At 39.8% G+C, this 23553-nt stretch overlaps 1 protein-coding gene across 2 annotated transcripts in view; it reads left to right on the plus strand.

The window, feature by feature from the left end:
* TMEM98 (transmembrane protein 98) overlaps positions 1 to 20172 on the plus strand; it is a 34603-nt gene extending 14431 nt beyond the window's left edge. For both annotated transcript variants that reach the window (XM_032237230.1, XM_032237231.1), the window contains exons 2-7: positions 5440 to 5639; positions 5955 to 6086; positions 11563 to 11596; positions 11740 to 11855; positions 13995 to 14054; positions 19700 to 20172. In XM_032237230.1, coding sequence (XP_032093121.1) covers positions 5509 to 5639; positions 5955 to 6086; positions 11563 to 11596; positions 11740 to 11855; positions 13995 to 14054; positions 19700 to 19907 — 681 coding nt within the window. In that variant the 5' untranslated portion in view covers positions 5440 to 5508 and the 3' untranslated portion in view covers positions 19908 to 20172. The remainder of the gene's footprint in view (positions 1 to 5439; positions 5640 to 5954; positions 6087 to 11562; positions 11597 to 11739; positions 11856 to 13994; positions 14055 to 19699) is intronic.
* The last annotated feature ends 3381 nt before the right edge of the window (positions 20173 to 23553 follow it).

Genomic DNA, 23553 nt, shown 5'->3' on the forward strand with positions numbered 1-23553 from the left:
CGCGGCTATAAAAGACATTTTGACCTCGTCGGCAGTCCTAATTCAATATAGCGACAGGATGCCCCTAGTTCTGACTTGCGACGCCTCTCCCTATGGCATAGGGGCGGTCCTGAGCCATGCCCTCCCGAACGGCTCAGAGGCCCCCATAGGCTTCTATTCCCGGACACTCTCCTCCACGGAGCGGAACTACAGCCAAATCGATAAAGAAGCCCTGGCTGCAGTGTCCGGCATTAAGCGGTTCCATGACTACCTCTATGGTAGGAATTTCACCCTTGTCACAGATCACAAGCCACTCCTGGGGCTACTGGCAGGCGACAAGCCAACCCCCCCCATTTTGTCTCCCCGCATGACACGCTGGACGGAGTTCCTAACGGCGTATTCGTATACGCTGTTATACCGTCCGGGTAAGCAGCTAGGGCACGCAGACGCCCTGAGCCGTTGCCCCTTGCCAGAGACGGACACAGCCCACGTGCCCGCTCTCTCTATTTTGTCCATCGCCGAATCCGACCTCCCCGTCTCTGCCGCGGACGTCGCAGCTTGCACAAAGGCCGACCCCGTCCTATCCCAAGTAGCTTCATGGGTCTTGAGGGGTTGGCCCACGGAAAAGGTAGCGGAAGGATTCCGACCATTTAAAGCACGACAAGCAGAACTCGCCCTACACGGGGGTTGTCTTGTCTGGGGGGACAGGGTAGTGATCCCCACAGCCCTGCGGGCACGAATCCTGCCCGCACTCCACAAAAACCACCCAGGCATAGCGCGAATGAAAGCCTTAGCCCGTAGCTATGTGTGGTGGCCCTTGCTAGATTCAGAAATTGCAGACTACGTAGGCCGCTGCAGGATCTGCCAAAACTCTAGGCCGAATCCCCCCACAGCCGCCCCCCGGGAGTGGGAAATCCCTAGAGGCCCATGGTCCCGTTTACACATTGACTTCGCCGGCCCCTTCCACGGCCGAAACTTCATGATAGTAGTCGATGCTTACTCCAAGTGGGTGGAGCTGGTAATCATGACCTCCACCACAGCAGAGAGTACAGTGAGGGCCCTTCGTAAGATGTTCGCCACCCATGGGTTACCGGATGTGATAGTCTCAGATAATGGGCCCCAGTTTACCTCCACCATGTTCCAAGAATTCCTGGCCGAACAAGGAATCAGACACGCAGCCACAGCCCCTTATCACCCAGCTAGTAACGGCCGGGCGGAGCGCGCAGTTCGCTCAGCCAAAGAAGCCTTGGGCCGCATGGACCAGGGCGACTGGCAAGAAAGAGTGGCAGCTTACCTCTTGAGCCAGCACTCCATACCCAAGGTGAGGTGAGCCAAGGTGGCGCAGTGGTTAAAAGCAGCACTGCAGGCTACTGCTAGATCAGCAGGTCAGCGGTTCAAATCTCACCGGCTCAGGGTTGACTCAGCCTTCCATCCTTCCGAGGTGGGTAAAATGAGGACCCAGATTGTTGGGGGCAATATGCTGACTCTCTGTAAACCGCTTAGAGAGGCCTGAAAGGCCTATGAAGCGGTATATAAGTCTACTGCTATTGCTATTGCTATTGCTACCCTGCCCAACGACTAATAAAAGTCCCGCGGAGCTCTTGATGGGTAGGAGATTGCGTACCTCCCTAGACAGGCTCCATCCACTTTACGCAGGGGATCTGCCGAGCAACCTGGGGGCCCTCCCTTCCCACGCGTTTAAGTTAGGGGATCCTGTATGGGCCCGCTCCTTTTCTGGGGATCCACGGTGGGTTCCCGCAACCATCACAGCTCTGACCGGCCCCTGTTCCTTCAGGGTCGGTCTGGCCGACGGAACACAATGGAGGCGCCACGTGGACCAATTAAGGCGACGCCTCCCCACGGAAACAGACGGCCCGAGCCTCTCAGACACCCACTCTCAGCACGAGCCACCCTCGATGACCTTCCCCCCAACGGACCGCCTCCACCCGGGGAACGGGGGACCAGCCGATACGAACCTTTCGGACAGACGCGCCTCACCCGGCTACTCCCTTCCTCGAAGCCCTTATCGAGACTCTGAACCTACACCCCAACCAGACTGCGCGGGGCCGCTGTCGGACACTCCTGTTGACACGGAGACGCCACCCCGGACAAATGGACATTGGGCACGGGGCCGGGGGCCAGCGCCATCTCACGAGGCCGCATCGCAGATTCACCGCCCCGCCACAGACACACCTCCGCCGGCGCCCCGCCCCCCCCCGACGACAACCGCCGGGGAGCTACGAAGGTCGGGACGAGAACGTCGCCGTCCCACCTATTTACAAGACTATGTTTGCCCTTCCTAAGGGAACTCTTTGACTAGGGGGGGGAGGGGTGTTGAATACTAGCGCGGGAAATACAAGCGCGGGGATAAAGGACTCCCCTTCTGATTGGTTCCCGGGCGGAGCCGGTTCAATCCTCGCCCCGATTGGTCGAGCTAATCGACGGCCCATTGGCTCCTCGTTCAAACCCGGGGGTATAAATGTTTGGCGCGAACCACGCCACGTTGAATCATAGTCACTCTGTTCTCAATAAAGGTTGCTGTTGCATACCCGCTTGTCGCGTCCCCTTCCCTTCGCTCCAAGATGCAAAAGTTTCTACCTTTTCCATGTAGAGATTGGCCACAACAGGTGAACCCATGGCACAGCTGTGTTTTTAATCTGTGGAAATCTTCGTTGTATTTATTATATATTTATTTATTATTATAAATAATTATCTATCTGCAAAGAGTATAAATCCTTCCATTCCCCACCATCCAGTCAGAGCTGAAGAAGCTTCTTGAATGAGAAGCAAAACATCTTCAAAGAAAAAACAGAAAGTCCAGATATCTCTTGAAAAATCATTTTTGGACAACCATGACCTGGATGACTGAAGAGTTCCAAAGACATTGCTCAAAGGCTAGAACAGTTAACAGTTAACTTAAAGGTCTTCTAGTCCAATCCCCTGCTCATGCAGGAGACCCTATACCATTTCAGAAAAATGTTTGCCAGGTCTCTTTTTAAAAGCCTCCAGTGATGGAGCACCCACAACTTCCAAAGGCAAACCATTCCACTGCTTTATTGTTCTCACTGTCAGGAAATTTCTCCTCAGTTGTAGGCTCTTCTTTCCTTGATTAGTTTCCATTGATTGCTTCTTTTCGTGCTTTCTGGTGCTTTGGAAAATAGGTTGACCCTTTCTTCTTTGTGGTAGCCCCTCAAATATTGGAACACTTCTATCATGTTGCCCCTACTTCTTCTTTTCACTAGACTATATATACCGAATTCTGCAACCAGTCTTCATGTGTTTTAGCTTCTAGCTTTCTAATCAGTGGAATTGTGCTGGGTTGGGCTTTTTAAATCATATTTTTCAGTTTCTCAAGCTTCTTGAATTCTTTTCCCCTTTAAGATTTTCATCTATGGCGTCCTTCCCAAGTTTTTGACATCAGTTCTTTTAAAGTCTAAGACAGGGGTCTCCAACCTTGGCAACTTTAAGACTTGTGGACTTCAACTTCAGCTTCGCTGGCTGAGGAATTCTGGGAGTTGAAGTCCACAAGTCTTAAAGTTGCCAAGGTTGGAGGCTCCTGGTCTAATACATTGGTCTTATTATGTTCTATTGCTTGTGTCTGTATTATATTTCATTCTAATATGGCTTGGTCACTCTCCTCGAAAATTCCTGTAATTCAACCTCCTTTATAATTTCTTCTCTGTTAGTAAGAATTAGGCCCAGTATAGCATTCCTCTAGTTCCTTTCTCTACCTTTTATATGACAAACTTGTCAGTTGGGTTAGTCAGAAACATGATTGATCTCCCTCTTGATGCAGAATTTGTCTCCCACTTGATATCAAGATAGCTAATGTTGGTTGGGTGGCCTGTAGTATCTGGAACGAGCTCCCCGTGGAGATTCGAACCCTCACCACCCTCCAGGCCTTCCGCAAAGCCCTTAAAACCTGGCTGTTCCGACAGGCCTGGGGCTAAAGAGTTTTTGCCCCCCTTCTCGAATGGTATGGTTGTTGTGTGTTTTTAAATTTTGTATTGTTATGTCACCGTGTCTGTACCTCCTTCCCTGATTGAATTGTGAGCCGCCCTGAGTCCCCTTCGGGGAAAAGGGCAGCATATAAATGTAATCAATCAATCAATCAATCAATCAATCAACAATGGCATCTTTTTTTCCCTTTTTATATTGACCCATATGTATTTTAAGAGGTTTCATCCTTGGTGTATGCATTTCTGTAAAGTTTACATATAATGCAATCTCACCTCCTCTTTTATTAAGTCCCTTTATTTTGAACAGTTTATATCCTTCTATTACATTCCAGTCATGAATTTTATCCCGCCAAGTTATCCCACTTGTTTGGGGGCAATTAGTTTGCTCCCCAAATAGCTACTCATAAACTGTTTCTTAACAATTCCAACACTTTAAAGCCAACATGTGTTCATATTTACGTCTATTAACTTTCAAATGGTGAGAAAAGAACACTCATCTGCAGCTTTCTAATAGAGCTGTTTTTAGGAAAATAATTATTTAAAAGTGTTATGATTTTTAAACCTGGCTGACATAGGCGTAGGGCAGTGTTTCTCAACCTTGGCCACTTGAAGATGTCTGGACTTCAACTCCCAGAATTCCCCAGCCAGCATTCGCTGGCTGGGGAATTCTGGGAGTTGAAGTCCAGACATCTTCAAGTAGCCAAGGTTGAGAAACACTGGCGTAGGGTATTGAAACTGAGAATCAAGCAAGAAAAACAATCCAATAGGGAAAAAATCAATTTCAGAAAAACTAGCATAGAATCAAGGAGGGGAAAAGGCTCAGCTCTCAAACACAAATGATACAGTGGGAAGCTGAAGGAACATTTGGCTTTAGAACACATTCTAAATTGACAAAAAGGGGTTGGGCCGAAGTTCCCTAAAGCAATGGAAATAGAAATATAAAAAGAAAACATTAGATTGCAATCTGCCAAAGAATTATTTAATTAAAAAGACATTTTGAGTGTAAAACATAATGGATCAGATGAGCCATGATTTCATTTTGCTAAGCGTATACTTAAGCAAGATTGCATAATACATTAATTGAAGTATTACATAATTTTAAAAAAATCTGGCAAAGTTATATAATACTTCAATTAATCATAAAGATAATCAAAGAAGGAAGCAGATCATCTGACAGATGCTAGCAAGAATAAGTGAGAATGGGCACACTATAGATATATGGATATATGAATAGATCACTCAACATTTCAACATATTAGCAAGGATTTAAGCCTCTATTGTTCTAATAGCAACCTTATAATGCTTGAGAAAAAAGTTAGTGTGATCCATATTATTGTTTGAAAAGACTGTGAATTCTGTTCAATGTTTATTCAAATTGCTTGATATAGAACTCTTCTGTATCTTTATCTTGAATCTCAGATATTTTTTTAAAGAAGATTCTGAAAGCCCAAAGTTTCATTATTTCTGGTATATTTAACCAGCAAGACTTCATTTTATTCAGTTTTAATTCAGGTAGAAGTGTTTCTGAAAACATCTTGCTGTTCATCCCCTGAGGTTACCACGAGCATCAATGGAGACTGTTGTGATTGTAGCTATTGGGGTATTGGCAACCATCTTCCTGGCTTCTTTTGTGGCTCTGGTTGTGGTATGCAGGCAGCGTTACTGCCGACCCAAGGACTTCTTGAGTCATTATGATACCAGGTGAGATAATTTTTCAATTGTGCATTCTAATAATTCATTCACTCACCTAGAATGTTTTGGGACAGCAATTTCCAGAATTTGAAACCAGGATCGCCAAAATTAAGGAGTCAAGGCACTGCAGGCACAGCACATGTGAAAGATTCCAAAATGGGAATAGCTAATCTATGACTTTTGTTAATAATAAATGACAGTCAATTATGAGTAAATTTTGATCTCAAAACATACTTAATTTACTGGTCAAAAATAAGCTTAATTAGGGGTATTTTAACACACACATCCAACAATGCCTTAGATTTCTATTGTGCTTCCTCCTAGGCCTATTGTTGACCTAATTGGTACCATGGAGACACAGTCTGAACCCTCTGAATTGGAGATGGATGATGTTGTAATAACAAACCCACATATTGAAGCAATCCTGGCAAATGAGGACTGGATTGACGACGCTTCGTAAGTTGGGCAACAATGCCTTCCAGACTGCATAATCTGGAAGTGATTGTTTTTCTTCTCCTGCATGCAATTTGGGACAAAATGGGATCAGAGAATAAAGGCCAAAAATCTCTTCAAATTCCTGTCTTTAAATGCTTAGTATAGAAGTACTACATTGAAAAGGATTGATAGTCAAGTATTTGACAAATACATGTGAACCAAACACATATTTCTTTACCCATTTTTAAACCTATGTTGGTGCGGAGAAAAAACTGCATAGGATAAATAGTTAGCTTTTGAAAATAGCCTTGTTATCCAATAATATTTGTTTTTAGCTGAATGATACTTTCCTTTCATTATGATCATCATTAACCTTAAATATCAATTTTGCCCCCATATTAGAACTAGACCCTTGTTGGCAGACTTTTAATCATATCTGCCACAGAGGTTGTTTTTTGTTTCCCTTTAAAATCCATTAGTGCTTACTATCTCTGTCCTTCCGTGCTAACATTTTGCAAGCTCATATCTCATCTGATAACTTTTTATTTGTCTGAGAATGTTGACGGTTTCAGGCTCCATAATTCCAATGCATCTTATTTTTGCAATATTAATTTAAATGAAATAACAAAGAGTGTTTGTGGGGAAAGACTAGAAAAAACCTAATTCTAACTTATTAGTCATCCAACATTAGAAATTACATTTGGTCCAAACATTTCCCCCTATAAGTAAATACCTGGGCAACGCTGGGTTATCAACTAGTAATAGTATAAACAAGTCATTTCTGTAAAGATTTATCGATCTAATATGTAAAACCCAAAATCAAAGTTTCATTTTTTTCCACATCAAACACAAAGAAGCGATTTTCACATAGAAGCAAAAGTACTTATGTTCTTTTCTTTAATTGATAATCAGTTTTGCCATTTCAGCCAACTCCATCAACTTCTGTAACCATTCTTCTATAGTAGGAATCAAAGTGTCCTTCCATTTTTGTACATACAATAGTCTTACTGCTGTCAACATATATAGTAACAAAGTTCCATTTTTTTTTCTCCAGTTCTTTTTCTATTAGGCCCAAAAGGAAAAGTTCTGGTTTCATTTTTATCTCAATTTTCAGGATTTTCGGTATTAAAATATGAGTCATAATCCATTTTTTTGCTTTATCATATGTACACCATAAATGGTAAAAAGTCCCTTCTTTGTTTTTTCACTTCCAACATACATTTGACATACCTTTATACATTTTAGAAAACTTATCTGGTGTTAAATATCAACAATAAAACATTTCTTTTAAATTATAATTTAATGTAAATTTTAGAGCCTTCATCCACATATTTTCCGATCCTTCAAGCATCACATTATAACAAAATCCCTTGCCCACTGAATCATACAAAGTTTTACATGTTCATTTTCCAAATTCAATTTCAATAACGTTTTATAATCTTTGCAATGATATGTTCATTGTTATGCTAGTGGATTTAATTCTGACCCTGCCACCGGCTTGAGCATACTACAATGGAACACTTGGTGCCCTTTCACTAACAAGCTTGGCAGTTTCAATTCTACTGTCACTGGGTTTATTATTTTTACTATTAAAAAAGGTCCTATGAATTTTGAACTGAGCTTCTTATAGAGTGTTTCAATTTCAGATATTTTTGTGGAGAAGTAGACCTTCTCCCCAATGTGACACGGCCTCTGGGGTGACCGTCTCTTATCTGCCTGTGCCTTCTGCATTTCTGTTGCTTTAGCCAGTGCTCATTTTAATTTCCCTACACACTTTGTAAGAAACCCACCCATTCCATTAGGCTCACTTAGGAGCAGGATTCCTGCAGGTATTCTGGCATGGGGATGAATTTCACTCCTGTGGCTACTTTAAAGAGGATGAGTCCCATGCTACTATGCACTGTGTTATTGTAGGCAACTTCAGCAAATGGCAGGCGATCTGCCCAGTTAGGTTGCTGATAGTTAACATAGCATTTCAAGTATTGTTCTATCATTTTGTTAGCTCATTCCACAGATCTGTTCGTACTCGGATGTAAGACAGAGCTAAGCTCTTGAGATGATCCAATTAACTTAATGGGTTCCTTCCAGAACTTTGCAGTGAACTGAACTCCCCAGTCCAAGATGATTCTTCTCAGCACCCCGTGCTGCTGGCAGACATGCTGCAGGAACATCTTGGCCAGTCTTTGGGTGGAAGGGAGACTCGAGCAGGCGACAAAGTGTGTTTGCTTGGAGAAATAGTCTATCATGGTCCAGATTACTGTGTTTCTCCTGTTCTCTGGGAGTTCCACTATAAAGTCCATCACTATCTCCTCCCATGGTCGAGTCAGGTTAACTATCTGTTGCAGTAATCCTGGGCTTTTCCCTGGTCTTTTTTTCATCTCTGAGCACACAGTGCAGCTTTTCATGTAGTTCTCTATGTCCTTTTTCATTTGCAGCCACCAAAATTGTCTCCTTGTTAAGTGCAGGGTGTTTAGGAACCTGAAGTGGCCTGATTGCTTGGCATCATGGCTTAGTTGAAAAACTTGAGCCTTAGGATGCTGGGGACATGCAACCTGCCACTCTTCCAGGCCAGTCCTTCCTTCAACGTAAGCTTTTCCCCATGGTCCTTGAACTATGGGTTGGATTGCAACTCTCTTTTTAGTTACTGGGTCAGTTCGTCACTGGGGTCTGACTGTTTACTCCCTCATCATCACTTGTGCCATTTTCTGGGGGGAAGGAATAAAAAACTCTACCACCTCTTCCTGACAACTTTTGTATTATGGCAGGCGGGACAGGGCATCTGCTAGGAAATTCTTGCTCCCTTGGGATGTACTTCAGTTTGGAATCAAATTGTTTGAAGTATTGTGCTCACCCAACTTGCTTTGGTGAAAGTTTTTGGGGAGTCTAAAGCACCTCTGGGTTCTTATGATCAGTCCACACCTCAAATGGTACTTTGCTTCCCTAGAGGAATTGGTGCCATGTTAGCAACACCCATCAGATAGCAAAGGCTTCCTCCTCCTACACTGTTCAATGTCTCTCAGTTTTGGTGAGCTTTCAGGATGTGTGCATAGTTGCAGCTTCCCCTTTCAATTTTTCTGGAAGAGAACTGCTCCAACCAGCCTCACTGCTATCAGCCTGGATGACAAAAGTCTTCTCAGAGCTAGGGTATTTCAGGACTGGTTCCTCATCAAACAGTCCCTTTAACGTCTCAAAAGCATCCTGGAACTCCATCATCCAGGTTAGAGGCTGTCTCTGGTATAGCTTCCCTCCCCCCTTCCCTGTCTTCCACAGTTTAATCATCAGCAGAGCTATCTTGGCAAAAGAGGGAATAAGCTTCCTGTAGAAGTTTGTGACTCACAAAAAACTCTGCAGCTGCTTGCGGGTTTGGAGGGCCTGCCACTCAAATATGGCTTTTACTTTTTCTGGGTCCATCTCCACCCCTTCACTTGACACTCAGTAGCCAAGGTAGTCTAGGCAAGTCTTGTGGAATTCACACTTAGATACCTTAGATATAGGTTCATCATTAAAAGCTTCTTGAGCATCTGGCGCACTTCATGTGCTCTTCCATTGTTTCGATGAAGATGAGAATGTTGTTCAGGTACACTAAGATTCCCTTGTACAGGTATTTATGGAGTATCTCATTAATTAGCTGCAGGAACACAGGAGGGGCTCCTTGGAGGTTAAACAGCATCACTTTGAATTGGAAGCTCCCCAGCGGGCAATTAAAGGCAGTCTTCCACTTGTCGCCCTCCTTAATTCTCACTTAGTAGTACACCTCCCTCAGGTCTAGCTTCTTGAAAATATTTCCTTTGCCTAAATAGTCCAACATGTCCTTCATTAGGGGAAGGGGTACACTCATACCACATTGATCCCCCCTCCATGCATAGCTCATTGATCCCCCTAAAATCCATGCATAGCCTCAACTACCCATCCTCTTTGAATAGTATGGGGGAGGGTGCTACACGGACCTTGGCCAGCCAGATGAATCCCCTGCCAAGGTTCTTATAAATGTAGTTTCTCAAATATTCCAACTCTTTTGGGGTCATAGAGTATATCTTTGGCTTGGGGAGTTTCGCCTCTGGCAGGATCTATTACTCAGTCGGTAGGATGGGGTGGCAGTGTAGGACATCACATTCCTCTTCACTGAACATCCCTCTCAGGTTCCGATACTCTCAGGGGATGAGCTGAGTCTCTGGCTGCTGTTATGAATCCGCTTTCAACTGCACGCTTACTCCAACCTCCTTACTCTGCCATTCAGCCTGTCCCCTAAGTTCCCAATGAGAAAAGGAGGGAAGTTCCCTCCTTATGCTCCTTTTCCACTCTCCTTTCTGCCATCGTATGGTCAGGCCCCACTTTTCTAGCCAGGACATTCCCAGAATCACTAACTCCATCATCTTCAGCACTATTATGAACCAGATGATCTTATGATGCTTGCCTATCTACAATCATACAGACTCAATCAGGTGCATTGTGGGGGAGCTTCCTATTAGGGAATAGTCCATCTGCTCGAACTTCATGGACTGGGGCAACTTCCTCATTCATATTCCTAGCTTCAGAATTGTGGACGGGTTCATTAAGCATTGGGTGCACCCATGTCTATGAATGCCTTCAATTCTCTAGTGAGAGCTAGTTTATTGTTAAGGTTTCAACTGACAACCCAATGAATCAGCACTCCAAGAACTTTCAGTTTCCTCATAAAATTGTTTTATTGAGTACATCATTTTGGCATGGATGGTCTTAAAACCAGCTCTGGCTATTTCCCGTGCTTTCTGTACAATTAAAGATTAGACAGCTCTCTCCCTCCTTGTCATAGGTCATATTGTTCAGTTAGGCTTTCTGGGTATCTCTTCCTTGGTAACCTCTTCCAGGCTTTGACCAGCACCTGTGGGGATGACCTTGGTTCCCATGAGAAAGGAAGTTGTTGATGTCTGATTTTACATTCCAAAGCTCCCTCATCCCTCCAAAGTGTGTCAAGCTGGGAAAGGAGAAAATTGGCTGTGACTGGTCCAATCCATCTCAAAGTTGACAGTGAGGGTGTGTAATAGTAATAGCTTTTATATACACTTCACAGTGTTTTACAGCCCTCTCTAAGTGGTTATAGATTCAACATGTTGCCCCCAACAATCTGGATTTTCATTTTACCAACCTCTGAAGGAAGGAAGGCTGAATCAACTTTGAGCCAGTGAGAATTGAACTGCTGAACTGCTGGCAATCGGCAGTCAGCAGAATTAACCTGCAATACTGTATTCTAACTACTGTGCCACCACACTGCAGAATGTGCGTTGATGTTCTGTTTAATCAATTCTTGAAGGGAAACTTGTCAACTTGACAAGAGCCAAATTATTCAAGTGAGCTGAGAACAAAACGTCCTGCAGAATGCGCAGAAACAAAAAATCTTGTGTCTAAATAGGAAAACTGAAGGCCAGAAAACTGAAGACCAGAAAATCATGGAAGAGTCCAAGTAGAGGACTTTTGGTGAAGTACTTCTCTAATTTGCTGCTATTTTCTTTTTCCTTAGGGGCCTGGTTTCTCACTGCATTGCTATCCTAAAGGTACATTTCTGATTTTTTTCCCAAAATCATAATGTGAAGATAGAAGGTGCACAGTCCACAGGAACACATGTAAGTAGTAAGTACAATTAAGTAGCAGACAAACCCACCTCACATAAATAATACTTATCTTACTTTCTGAATAGATCTGCCACACTCTCACCGAGAAGCTTGTTGCCATGACAATGGGGTCAGGCGCTCAAATGAAGTATCCAGCAAGCCTAAGTGACATTATCGTTGTGGCCAAACGAATCAGCCCAAGGTGCGAGTTATAAAGAACTTAAGGGGAACAGGACTCTAGATTGGTCTAGGGAGAAAAAAATCCATTTTAGCCTGAACAAAATATGGGATATAAACAGTGGTGGGATTCAAATTTGTTTACTACTGGTTCTGTGGGCGTGGCTGGGTGGGCATAGCTGGATGGGCATGTGACTGGGTGGCAGTGGTCACTCATGTTGAGGAGGGCTTCACCTAACCTAGCCTCTTGTGACCATGGGCAAACTGCAATGATCGTAAGTGCAAAGAACAGTCATAAGTCACTTTTTTCATAGTAACTTTCAATGGTCACTAAATGAACTACTATAAATCAAGGATTACCTGTCCAAAAATACAAAAAGCTTCTTTGCTTGCAAAAAGCTGCCCTAAATACCAATCATTAGATTAGAAATACCTGCAAGTTGGAGTTACAAATCAGGCAGGGTACCAGAGGACCATGAGGAATTAAAATAGTTAAAATGCAATGATAATTATCAGCAGCGAAGTCTTGCTCATAAAGTGAAATCCTTTAGCAGAGAGGTCATTTAAGCTCTCCAGAAAAAACACACCCAGGAGAAGCAACCCTTAGATCCATTTGCACCACTTAAAGATACCAGCTGGCCTCATTCAACTTGTAAGATATCCTAAGGAAATCTTCCAGATTTAAGGAAAGATCACATGCCCGCAGAAAGGCAGTAAAAAAACCAGTGCTAAGCCTGCCTCCTGCCTCCTAGAAGTACACCCCAAAAGGACAGTGCCAAGAACCACTTAAACAATGAAAAAAGACCCCCTCCCCAGATAGAAAAAAACCATGAGGCAGGAAAAAATGAAACACAATACAAATAATTAAATCACAAATTTAAATCTTTTTAAAATTAAAACACAAGCTCATTGCCAGATCTCACACCCCAGGCAAGCTCAAGTGTAAACACTTGAGATAGGCTAACTACAAAGAAAGCAATTAATGCTAGAATCATACAAAGGAGCAAATACAGTAGCTGTTGCTTGTTAAACCAATTACCAGAACAAATAGACACAGGAACTAGTCAGATTTCTGAAGCTGCTTCTTTTCAGGAACAGAGGTTAACATTTTTCTTTCCAAACAAAGCTGAATAGGGAAAATTATTCCATCAATAAACACAAGATTAAACATCACCAAGCACAGAATTAAACTTCACCAAAAACCAGTTTTAGACCAAAACTCAGAAAGGGTATATAAATGTTTCAATGTCAATCTTTCTAGCTAGTCAAGAAGCCTTGCTGAATGTCGCTCATCTTGGTTTCTTGTCATTAAAAGCTTCTTTCCGGCAGCTCTGCTTCATTATTCAATTATTTCTTCAAAGTGCTGATCACTGCATCCCAGCTGGAAGAATTCCAACAGGGGACTATTTCATCCCAACAGCAGTGTAAAAAGCTTAAAACAATCCTTCCCCTTTAAGAAAATCAAGCCCTAGCAAAGAACCAGCAAAGGGAAATTTAAAAACAAAACAAAACATCTGGAGTCAGTAAGTTTGGGCGTACTGCCCAGAATGTAATAAGGGTAAAAGGAGAGGCAGTTTCTGTAAGCAGGGCAATAGAGATTAGGCCAATACCAGAATGTTTCTTTCCTGCTTTCCTTATAAGATTAACCGTGTTGTGGAAAAAAAAAAAAAGGAGATTTCTTCTAACAACCAGTTCTCCAAACTGCTTAGAAAATTAACTATTGGTTCTAGCAAATAGGCTAGAACTGGTTGAATCCCACCTTTGGATATAAACCAAATGAATAAATAGAAGGGAGGATATACAGAATACTATTATGGGATTATTGTTGAAGCAACTTCTTTAGGAAAAGGACTGTTTCAACTGGTCATACTTTGGATGGGGATTCTTCCATGATTGGGGCAGTTGCCCTTGTTGCTCTTTGCCCACTCTGTTTTCAATGCCCTTGGATTTGCAGGATAGATCAGGAAAGTTTTAGAGACGGGATAAGTAAACTAGGCTGCAATTCTGTTCAAGATACTTGCCATGCCCCTTATACTAGACAGAGAAAGAGGGGGAGGGATGAGTGGATGGATGAATGGACAGACAGATACATAGCAGTTTTTATTTCACTTCTTAATGTGTACATTGTTAAATTACAACTATACCATCTATGTTTTCCTCATAGGGTAGATGATGTGGTCCGATCTATGTATCCACCATTGGACCCCAAACTCTTAGATGCCAGGTGAGTAGGCTTTGCTTTGGAAGGAAAGTGTGATACCTTTATTTTAGAGAAAAGAGGGCCTCTGTTTACATTGCATATGCGCCATATGCGCCATTTTCTGTGCCATTTTTTTTCTTTTTGATAAATTTAAATTTGAATTGTTTTGATAAAGAAAAAAACAAGGGAGAAGGAGGGACATGCTAATTTCTCCAAACAGATTTACAACTTATTCTTCTTTTTAAAATGATCGCTCATGAGAAAAAGGATAGATGTCTGCCTTACTTTCTAACTACATATATAATCTAGAAAACAGTATACCATATTTTTCACACTATGAGACGTACTGGACTATAAGACACACATTAGTTTTAGAGGAGGAAAACAAGGGAAAAAATCTGCTCTACCATTTTAATATTTTTTTTCCAAAATTCATATCTTTCAAAATTTTAAATAAGAAATTTCAGTTTAAATTGTCATTTTTATTCTGCATTTTAAAAAATCAAGTTTACTTTTCATTATGTTGATTTAAGATGTTCAAAACATTTCTGATTTTATACTTTAACTGACTTTTTGGCAAACACATTAATAATCCTCATAAATAAATTCTTGCAAAATTATTTTTAAGCATTCAGCCAAAATCATTATATACAACTTATAGCTATTATTCAATAATGGTATCAGTTGAGTTTCTTCTTAATTTCAAATCTTGTTCCTTCTTACACATTAATGGAACATAACCTTTTTGATTCTCTAGCATCTTTCCCTTCTGTAAAATAAATTCATCATTTTTTGTGAAGGTTATAAACGTTTATCCTCAGAGTATTTATGATAATAAACCAGTAACCCATCTGGTTCAGGCACCTTTCTTCTTTTAGGTTTTTTTTTTTTTTTTAAATAGCTTTGCAAATTTTCTTTATTTTTTTTAATAAAAGTTTTTTATTTTTAGTTTTCAAAACAGACACAACACAAAAAATCCTCTTTCTTTACATACTGTAGAAAGTATATCAGTTGGTTACAAAAAAAATTTGTGCGTTTCTTTCAGTCACCCATGATTCATATTAATTCCAGTATTTTAAATCAAATATATTTGTACATATTACCATCATCCTACCCCCATTTTCATTTGACTATAATTGTTTAAATGTCCTTCATCATAAAACATATCAAAGCTCAAGACATAACCACATACTGGCATCTCATTTGCTATTTCTAGTATCCCAATACTATTCCTTATGGCCTATTCTAGCTAAACATCAATAACATTTAGTAACAAAGGTTTCTAATCTTCCTTTCCAAATCACTGTTTACAATTTACATCCAATTTCCCTATGTTGTACCAATACCCCTATATACATTGTTATCATTATCGCTCCTTTATTTGACTATATCCATTATCATAATTTAATTCTTTTTTATTAATCTTTATATGTAACCAAACCATTTCTCATCTTTCTTTCATAGGTACCATTCAATATTCATATCCAATTACTACTTCTTATACCAATACATATGTGTTCTGACCCCACCCCACCCGCAAATCACGCAGACACAGGCTTGGCTGTTTGCCACTCTTTAATCACGGCTTTATCAACTCCTTTTGGCTGAAGGCCCAGACACGACTCACACGCAAGACTAGTTGAAAATCCCACAGGCACAGATACATGACAGACAGAGTATTCCAATACAGTTTCAAATGGCTATGTCTTGCAAATGACTCCTCCCCACTTCTTTACTTATATACTCTCTTGGGAGAGGCCAAGCCACAACCACCTGGGCTTAGTTATCATCTCTGAGTCTGCTTCCACAGCTGCTGCTTCCGTTTCTCCGCCCTTCTGTGTCTGGTGTCAGGAACAAACTGCCTTGAGTCCTCCCCACTGCTCCATGCCTCAGGCACCTCCTGGTGGCCAACCAGCCTCTCTGGTCCCTGCTCTGAGTTGGAACCCTGCCCAGGGTCCTCCACATCTTCCCCGGCAGACTCATATGGTTCCTTGCTATCCGAGTCCATCAGCAGCTCAACCGGATCCTGCTGGGCCACAACACATATGTATACGTTATTATCATTTTCAATTCTTTATTTAACCATATCTATTGTCACTAAATTTCACTAAGTCCAGCTAGTTTTAGATTAAACACTTTCATCTATCATCCTGTATCTTTCCAATTAGCTAAACATTCATAGTATTTAATAATAAAGTTTTCTAATCCTCCTTTCCAAATCACTGTTTAAAGTTTACATCCAGTTTCCTTATGTTATATCCATATCTATAAATGCATTGATATTCTTATCCCTCTTTTATTTGACTATATCCGGTATCATAACATTTTCCCCCTAATAATTAAAACTTTAATTGTATCGAATAGTTCTTTTTTTTAATTATTATTATGTGGTTAATCTTTGGTGAGATTCACAGCCTTTGGGGCTGGTTGGTAGCTCAACAGCTCGAGTCCTAACCAAGGACCTAGGAACTATTAAGGTAATGTCGGATGATATAAGCTGTTCCAAGTAGGGTGGTTTTTTGTAGAATCAGAATGTTCAAGTCTGATAAATTTAAAATTTCCAAATAGCGAGGTAATCCTTTAGGTATTGCTCCAAGGGCTCCAATTACAATTGGGACAACACACAATTTCTTTTTCCACAGTCGCTTCAATTTGCAAGTCCTCGTACTTTGTGATTTTTTCTTACTGTTTATCTTCAATTCATGCATCTCCAGGTATTGCAATGTCAATGAACCATACTTTTTTTCTTTTTAACTATTGTTATGTTAGGTGCATTGTGGGCCAAGTGCCTGTCAGTCGGTATTCTGAAGTCCCACAAGATCTTGATTTTCTCATTCTCTAAAACCTTCTCAACCTGATGGTCCCAGTGGTTTTTGCTGAACTCAAATCCAAACTTTTGGCACAATTTCCAGTGTATGATCTTAGCAACGCAGTCATGGTGTTGTAGGTAGTCAATTTGTGAAATTTTGCTGCACCCACTGATCAAGTGATCAACTGTCTCGTCTTTCTCATTACAGAGGCAACATTTGCGCCTCTGTAACAATTAAATTATTGGTATTACTATTACTATTATTGTTGGTAACAATTAAATTATTACTATTACTATTACTATTGCTACTATTACTATTACTATTATCCTTTATGTATAATCCAAAGGGATTGCTAATCTTCCATACATGGGTACCATTCAATATTCATATCTAATTATACTCATCATAACACTATACATTGTGTACATTAGTAACATTATCAGTTATTTATTTAAGCTATATCTATTATCAATAAATTTCATTAGGTTTAACTAGTTTTAAATTATATTCTTCCATCTATCAACCTGTATCTTTCCAATAACAAAACAATTTCATATCTTCTGTCATTTCTGGTACCAATCCTCTAATCATCTTCTTGATCAGCTTTGTATGGACTTCTCTTAGCAACTCCTTGCTTGAAAAATCTCTCATATAATCTTGATGCCCTCTTTCTGTTTCCTTATTCAGCTTGTCTTTGATTGTCAGCAATATTATCAATACTTTTGCTAGTAGAATTTCTTTCTTTGAGTCCATAAATTCTTTAATTTTTTCCTCTTCTATATCCTGCCCTCTGGAATAGAATTCCTCTCCATTTGCTTCCTCATCCAGTATTCCATTCTTTCCATTTTCAGGAACAAATCAATTACCATCAATATTAGCAAGTTTAATCTCTTTATATTCATCTTCCACTTCATTTTTTGGAGTTTCAATCACCCCGTCTTGCATTTGATAAACATCCTCAATTTTTTCATCATATTTTATTATTATGTGCTCTAAGTATTCCAGCTTTTGATCTATTCTTTCATATATATTTGATAACTTCTGTACTTCTGAAAGTATCTTTTGCAAATTTGCCATTCTAACAAACACAGCTGCTCTGGCTTGGAAGGTTAATAAAATTAAAGCATAGATTCACAAAGGATGTTATTTGCACTTCAAAGGGCCATCTGTGTGTTTTCCTTCTTATCACCCTTTGTAGCTTAGCAGTAAAGCCTTATAGCACCAAGTCAAAAACAACCCATGGAAGAACAAAAGCCTCCCAGCCTCTGAGCAGCAGTAACACTGTTAAAAAGTTTCCTTTTATATCTTTGTAACTTGTGTTTCAAGTTAGAAAAAAAGAGTCCAATCTTTAAATGAATTAGAAAAATACCTGCCGCAATGAAAGAGGAAGACTTTACCCTATAAATTACAGAGAATCATAAATAGAAGGTGGAAGAAGAAAACTTAATCCATCAATTTCAAAAGGCTTGTATAAATTCCATCCATGAAGATAGCATTTAAAAAGTAAGATAACCACTGTCCAAAACCATTCCAAATTTAATTCGGCCGCTTGACTCTTCTATTCTTCAATTTAAATTAATTTTTAAGTTTTTATAGGCAGCCTCTTTTTAAAACAGTAAAAGTTCCTCACCAGGTGGAACACTTTCACTTTCCGTATCCTTCCATTTTGTAGCCGCCCCGACTTCATCTGCCTTGGCTGGATTTTTTACCTCCAGCTTGAAGAGCTTCTCTTGCTTCTTTCAGGGATTTTGCGATATCCCTGAGATCAGCAAAATGTATTCTTCCTGTTCACCATCTCTTCGGGATGGTTTAGGTCCGTTTGGACCACCCAGCGGCAAAAGTATTGGCTGCGGTCTCAGAGCATCGAGACTGCACGACCATATCGTCATGACCTTAGCTCTTCCCCTCGCAAATTTTCCTTATTGTTGCGAGTCTATTCTTCAGCAAATTTTGTTTCTTGAAATATTCAACTATTTTCTCCATGGAAATTTACATAAATTGAAACAATATTGATGAAATACTTTTTCATAATCATGTTTATAGTGCCTTTTTGTAATTTTATCATTTGTTCTTTTTTGAGACTTATATATCAATCATTTCTTTAGTTTATGTGTAAATTCATTTTTTGTTTTGCATAATTCATTTTTATTCCATTCTCTTAGTGTTAATATAGATAATTATCCCTATAGAAGCTTAATGTTGAGAAATATTAACCTTATCTGGAAACTTCTTTTAAGTTCTCATCTTATTATCTCATCCAAAATGATTTGTTTTTTCTCTTGCCTTTTCTTTTTGAATTCACTAATCATCATTTTAGCCATTGTCAATCCACTGCAGGATGAAGGCTGCTTCTATATGCATGAGATTTAAAAAAAAATAAAATCTTTCCAACCAATATGGTCCTCAACTTCTTTTTGACAATTGACTTCATAATACTAGCTGATGTTGCTGATCCATTTTGTTTTAGGTCTTTTTCATGGATGCTTTTTATCAAGTGGGATCCATTTTATGACTGCCTTTATCTACTTGCCATCAGTTCTTCTTGCTATGTGACCAGTCTATTTCCATTTCAATTCTTTTACTCTCTTGATATTGTATACTTTTGTTTGTCACAATCAAAATGCAAAAGTTCTAGAACTATATTAAAAATGTTATAATATTAATGTTAAATAGCTACTTAAAATTAGGCAGCATCAAACTAAATAAATATGGTAATTAAATATTAGTATTATAATATCAATTTAACACACCAGCATGCATGCTTTAAATTTTAAAAAAAGCTGGAGGAAACTTGGCAGTGGAGTAGGAAAGGCTGGGCTTGGTTCATCAGCCTTGCCCCAATTTCTGTTTCTTTTGCAGGACGACAGCGCTGCTGCTCTCAGTGAGTCACTTGGTGCTGATCACGCGGCATGCCTGCCAGTTCCCCAGCCGCATGGACTGGATTGACCAATCCTTGTCTGCGGCGGAGGAGCACATGAGTGTGCTGCGCCAGGCAGCCTTGGCTTCGGAAGCTGAGCGAGTTCCTTCTGGATCGGAAGTCTTTCTGCAGGAGCAGTCTACAATTTAAGAACAAAGGGAAGAGGAGAGGGGACCTGTGTCATAAATGGCTTTGTAGTTCCTCTTCTTCATAAAGCATTGCTGATGTTTTGGCATAATGACTGCTATCCTGAGGATGACAGAAGCGCCCCTTCAACTCTTCTAGTCTTGCATCTGGATTAGTGACTCAGATATAATTGTGCTGGAGTGGGTAGAACGGGGAAGGAGGACATAGTATTATTGTTAGTACATTTTGTTTGCAATCAGAAATATTTTTGCTATGACATTTGTTATTTGTAATTAAAGCAAAGAAGAAAAAGGAGGAAGTTATATACAGGTAGCCCTCAACTTAAGACCACAATTGAGCCCAAAATTTTGCTAAGCAAGATAGATGTTAGATATTTTTCTTGCCACCATTGTTAAGCAAATCACTGCAGGTGTTAAGTTTGTAACATGGTTCTTAAGTGAATCTGAGTTCCCCCTTGACTTGTCAGAATATTATAAAATGTAATCACATAATCACTGGGATACTGCAATCCTTATAAATACATGCCAGTTGCAAAATGTCTGAATTTTGATCACATGATCATGGGGATGATGCAATGGTTGTAAGTGTGAAAAATGGTATCATTTTTTTCTGTGCTGTTGTGACTTAATGGTCAGTAAACAAATGGTTGTAAGTCGAGGACTACCTATACCAAAACTCATGTGTGTAGTTAAGTGACAGTCACCAATGATTACAGTATATAATCCCAGGGCCTTGGTGTCTTTGACAGCAATTCCCCTACCCATTAGCTACCTAATTCTGAAACATTTTCCAAACCAATTCTACAGTTGTTTGGATTCTAACTCATGTTTTCTTTCTATATGAAAATAATGCATACAGTGTAAATTGGGAGATTGTAGAGGAATGAACAGTTGATGGCATCAGTGAATTCTTCTTCCACAATTGCAGGTTGAACTTGAAATCATTCTTATGTGTATAGAGGAAGTTTTCCCTCTTATTCAGACTTTTGTAATAAATAGTTCCCTTCATGTATTCAGTATCTTTTATTGCTAATATTAATGTATGCCAAAAGCCTCTTTTCTTACAAAGATACATCTGAATGTTAGCTAGCTAAGCTTTAACTAGAATATTATTGTTCACCCAAGTATTTCCAGACTGGGTCCTTTTCTGGTTTGCCCTTTGCACATATTTTTGTTTTCCTACTCCTACACTACACATTATCACTACCACTTTCATGTAAAAATAATATAATAAATTATAGCTTCAACCATTTCAGTTAGAAAAGGAAGTATTTATTGACCAAGTTGAATCTTGCTTGCTTAGGCTGTTTATTGCAATCAGCAACATTATTGAAAAAAATTAATACACATATATGCAATGCAGATAATGAAACCATTGTCCACTTTTGACAAGAATCTGTCTTCTCTCATCTTTAATCTTCCAGATGTACTAAGCTACAACTTCCATAATTCTAGGCCCTAATTCTGCTTCATTACAAAATAACTGAAGGAATAATTGCAGTTCAATCTTAAAATTATGTAAAATAATGCATTGCAGAGTGCATAATTGCAGAGTTCTTCCACTGAAAACAGTCAAATTTTCTACCATGTATCAGCTTACATTGCTTAGATATTATTTTCCTACAACTTGCATATAGGAATCGTATGTGGATCAAGCTATGTTTTGCTGAGTTCAGCCAACATTCGGAGGAATAGTTGAAATGCTGGTGGCTATCATTTATAGAATTTGGCAACATTGTAAACATTTCTCTAATTTTGAGAGCATTCAATAGTTTCAGAAAAGGCAGAGTAGGGGTCAACATACAGTCAACAAATGTAATGTTGATAATTGTTTTTTGCCAACTCAAGGATAAGACTTTAATTCAGCAGGGGTCAGACCCCTATGTAACTTGTTAATGGCCATTTCAACTTCAAAAAGGAAAAACAATGTTTAGAGTATCTTAAATGTCATTGTCTGACATTTATATTATTATCACATACATTGTCATGTATATCTGAATCAAATATTTCCCTACATATGTTATCTGTTCATGTTAGAAGATGCATTTCAACGAACCTGCTATAAACCAATAATAACCTCAATTCTGTTGTTTTTTTGCTTTGTGTTGTTTTACTATGTCATTCCCTCTTCCCATGGAAATAAATTAGTGGAATAGTACAGTAGGTTCCATATGACAGTGAGGCTGGTGAGAAGATAAATGCTTGTAGTGTCACTCTTGCTGGTAAGGTCAAAAGAGGAAGGGTGATACTGAGAATTTTTCAAAAGTTAAGATAGATGAAAGTGTATAAGCTTATCAAAAATCAAACCTTGAAGAAAATAATGACATATAAGGGCTCTGTTTTTGCCATTAAAACTAAATTGTTGTAACATTTAGATGAATCTGGATAGCAACTCATCCAGAATGTGCCTTTAGGTATTGAGGAAAATCATAAAATGTCCATAGGTAAAAGTTTGAGGGAATGAAATGACCAGACAAAAGTTGCAAGCAAGCCTAGTCATTATGTGTAAATATTGTGATTCATTTTAGCCCTATATCTCTCCCCTTCCATCTGCAATCAAACTGTCACCAGGGTGCTTTTGACTCTAAAAATCTATGCACACCAGCACTGTATTGGTGGTCCTTCAAATTTGTACAAGATACATAGAGTTGAATCTTTTAGTATGAAGATTCCCTTTGAGTTAGTCCAACAACCCTGCACCAATTGTGTCCAGGCAGCTCCCAGCCATGTATCAACATTAGGAACATCCCCTGTGGAAAAATCACTGACCAGTACATTAAAATGGTAATCATGTAGTAGGGCTAAACTACTCTGTCAGTATTAACATTGACAGCTTTCATTCTACATTCTTAAGGGATTTTTCCACAAAGCTGAAATAGTGCATTGGTGGGCAAATATTCCTTCTCTCGATCTTCTTTTTTTTTATTAATTTTTTTAAATTTTTAATCTTCTCTCGATCTTCAGAGGAAAGCATTCATTTCCTTTATGAAGAAAAGGAAGAGGAGGAAAATCCCAAATAAACACACAGCTTGTAGTCTGTCTCCTTCATGAGTCTGACCTCTTTCATGATTGTCACATGGCTATAATAATTTATTTGTAGTCAAAATGGAATTTAGGAGATTAGGAAATCCTGCAATCAGACCCACCCTTAGTCTTAAATCATTGTACTGCTTGATCCATCTCTCTTCATGCTTCTCATCTATTTCATGATGATGAATTTTATGTGTACGGTCAAAATGGAGCCTAGGAGAGAATAGGTAGGAAACCAAAAGTAAAGGAATTTGTAACCAGACCTAGCCTGTTCCAGAAGAAATGCTATGACTGGTGGATATTTTCCCTGCTAGCTGTTTGGGTGTTGAAGCACAGAACAATCATGTCAACACAATACAAACTGTGAGGTTTATCTTGCAGTTGTGAGGAATCACTGCTTCCTGATAGGCACAGATGGAGCTGAATCCTTTGAAAAGAAAAGGGGGAGAGCACCGGGGAAAGATCTTTTCCCTCATGTGCTGATCATTGCTTTGCAATTTACCTAGAGAACTGTTCTTATGGCTTCACATGAACAACTTAGCACACACATAAGGAAGCTCAGTTAGTGCATGTAAACACTGCAGGCATTAAATCGTAGCCGAGAGGAAAGATTATCTGGT

This window comes from Thamnophis elegans, chromosome Z, assembly GCF_009769535.1.
Source record: "Thamnophis elegans isolate rThaEle1 chromosome Z, rThaEle1.pri, whole genome shotgun sequence".
Classification (NCBI taxonomy): Eukaryota; Metazoa; Chordata; class Lepidosauria; order Squamata; family Colubridae; genus Thamnophis; species Thamnophis elegans.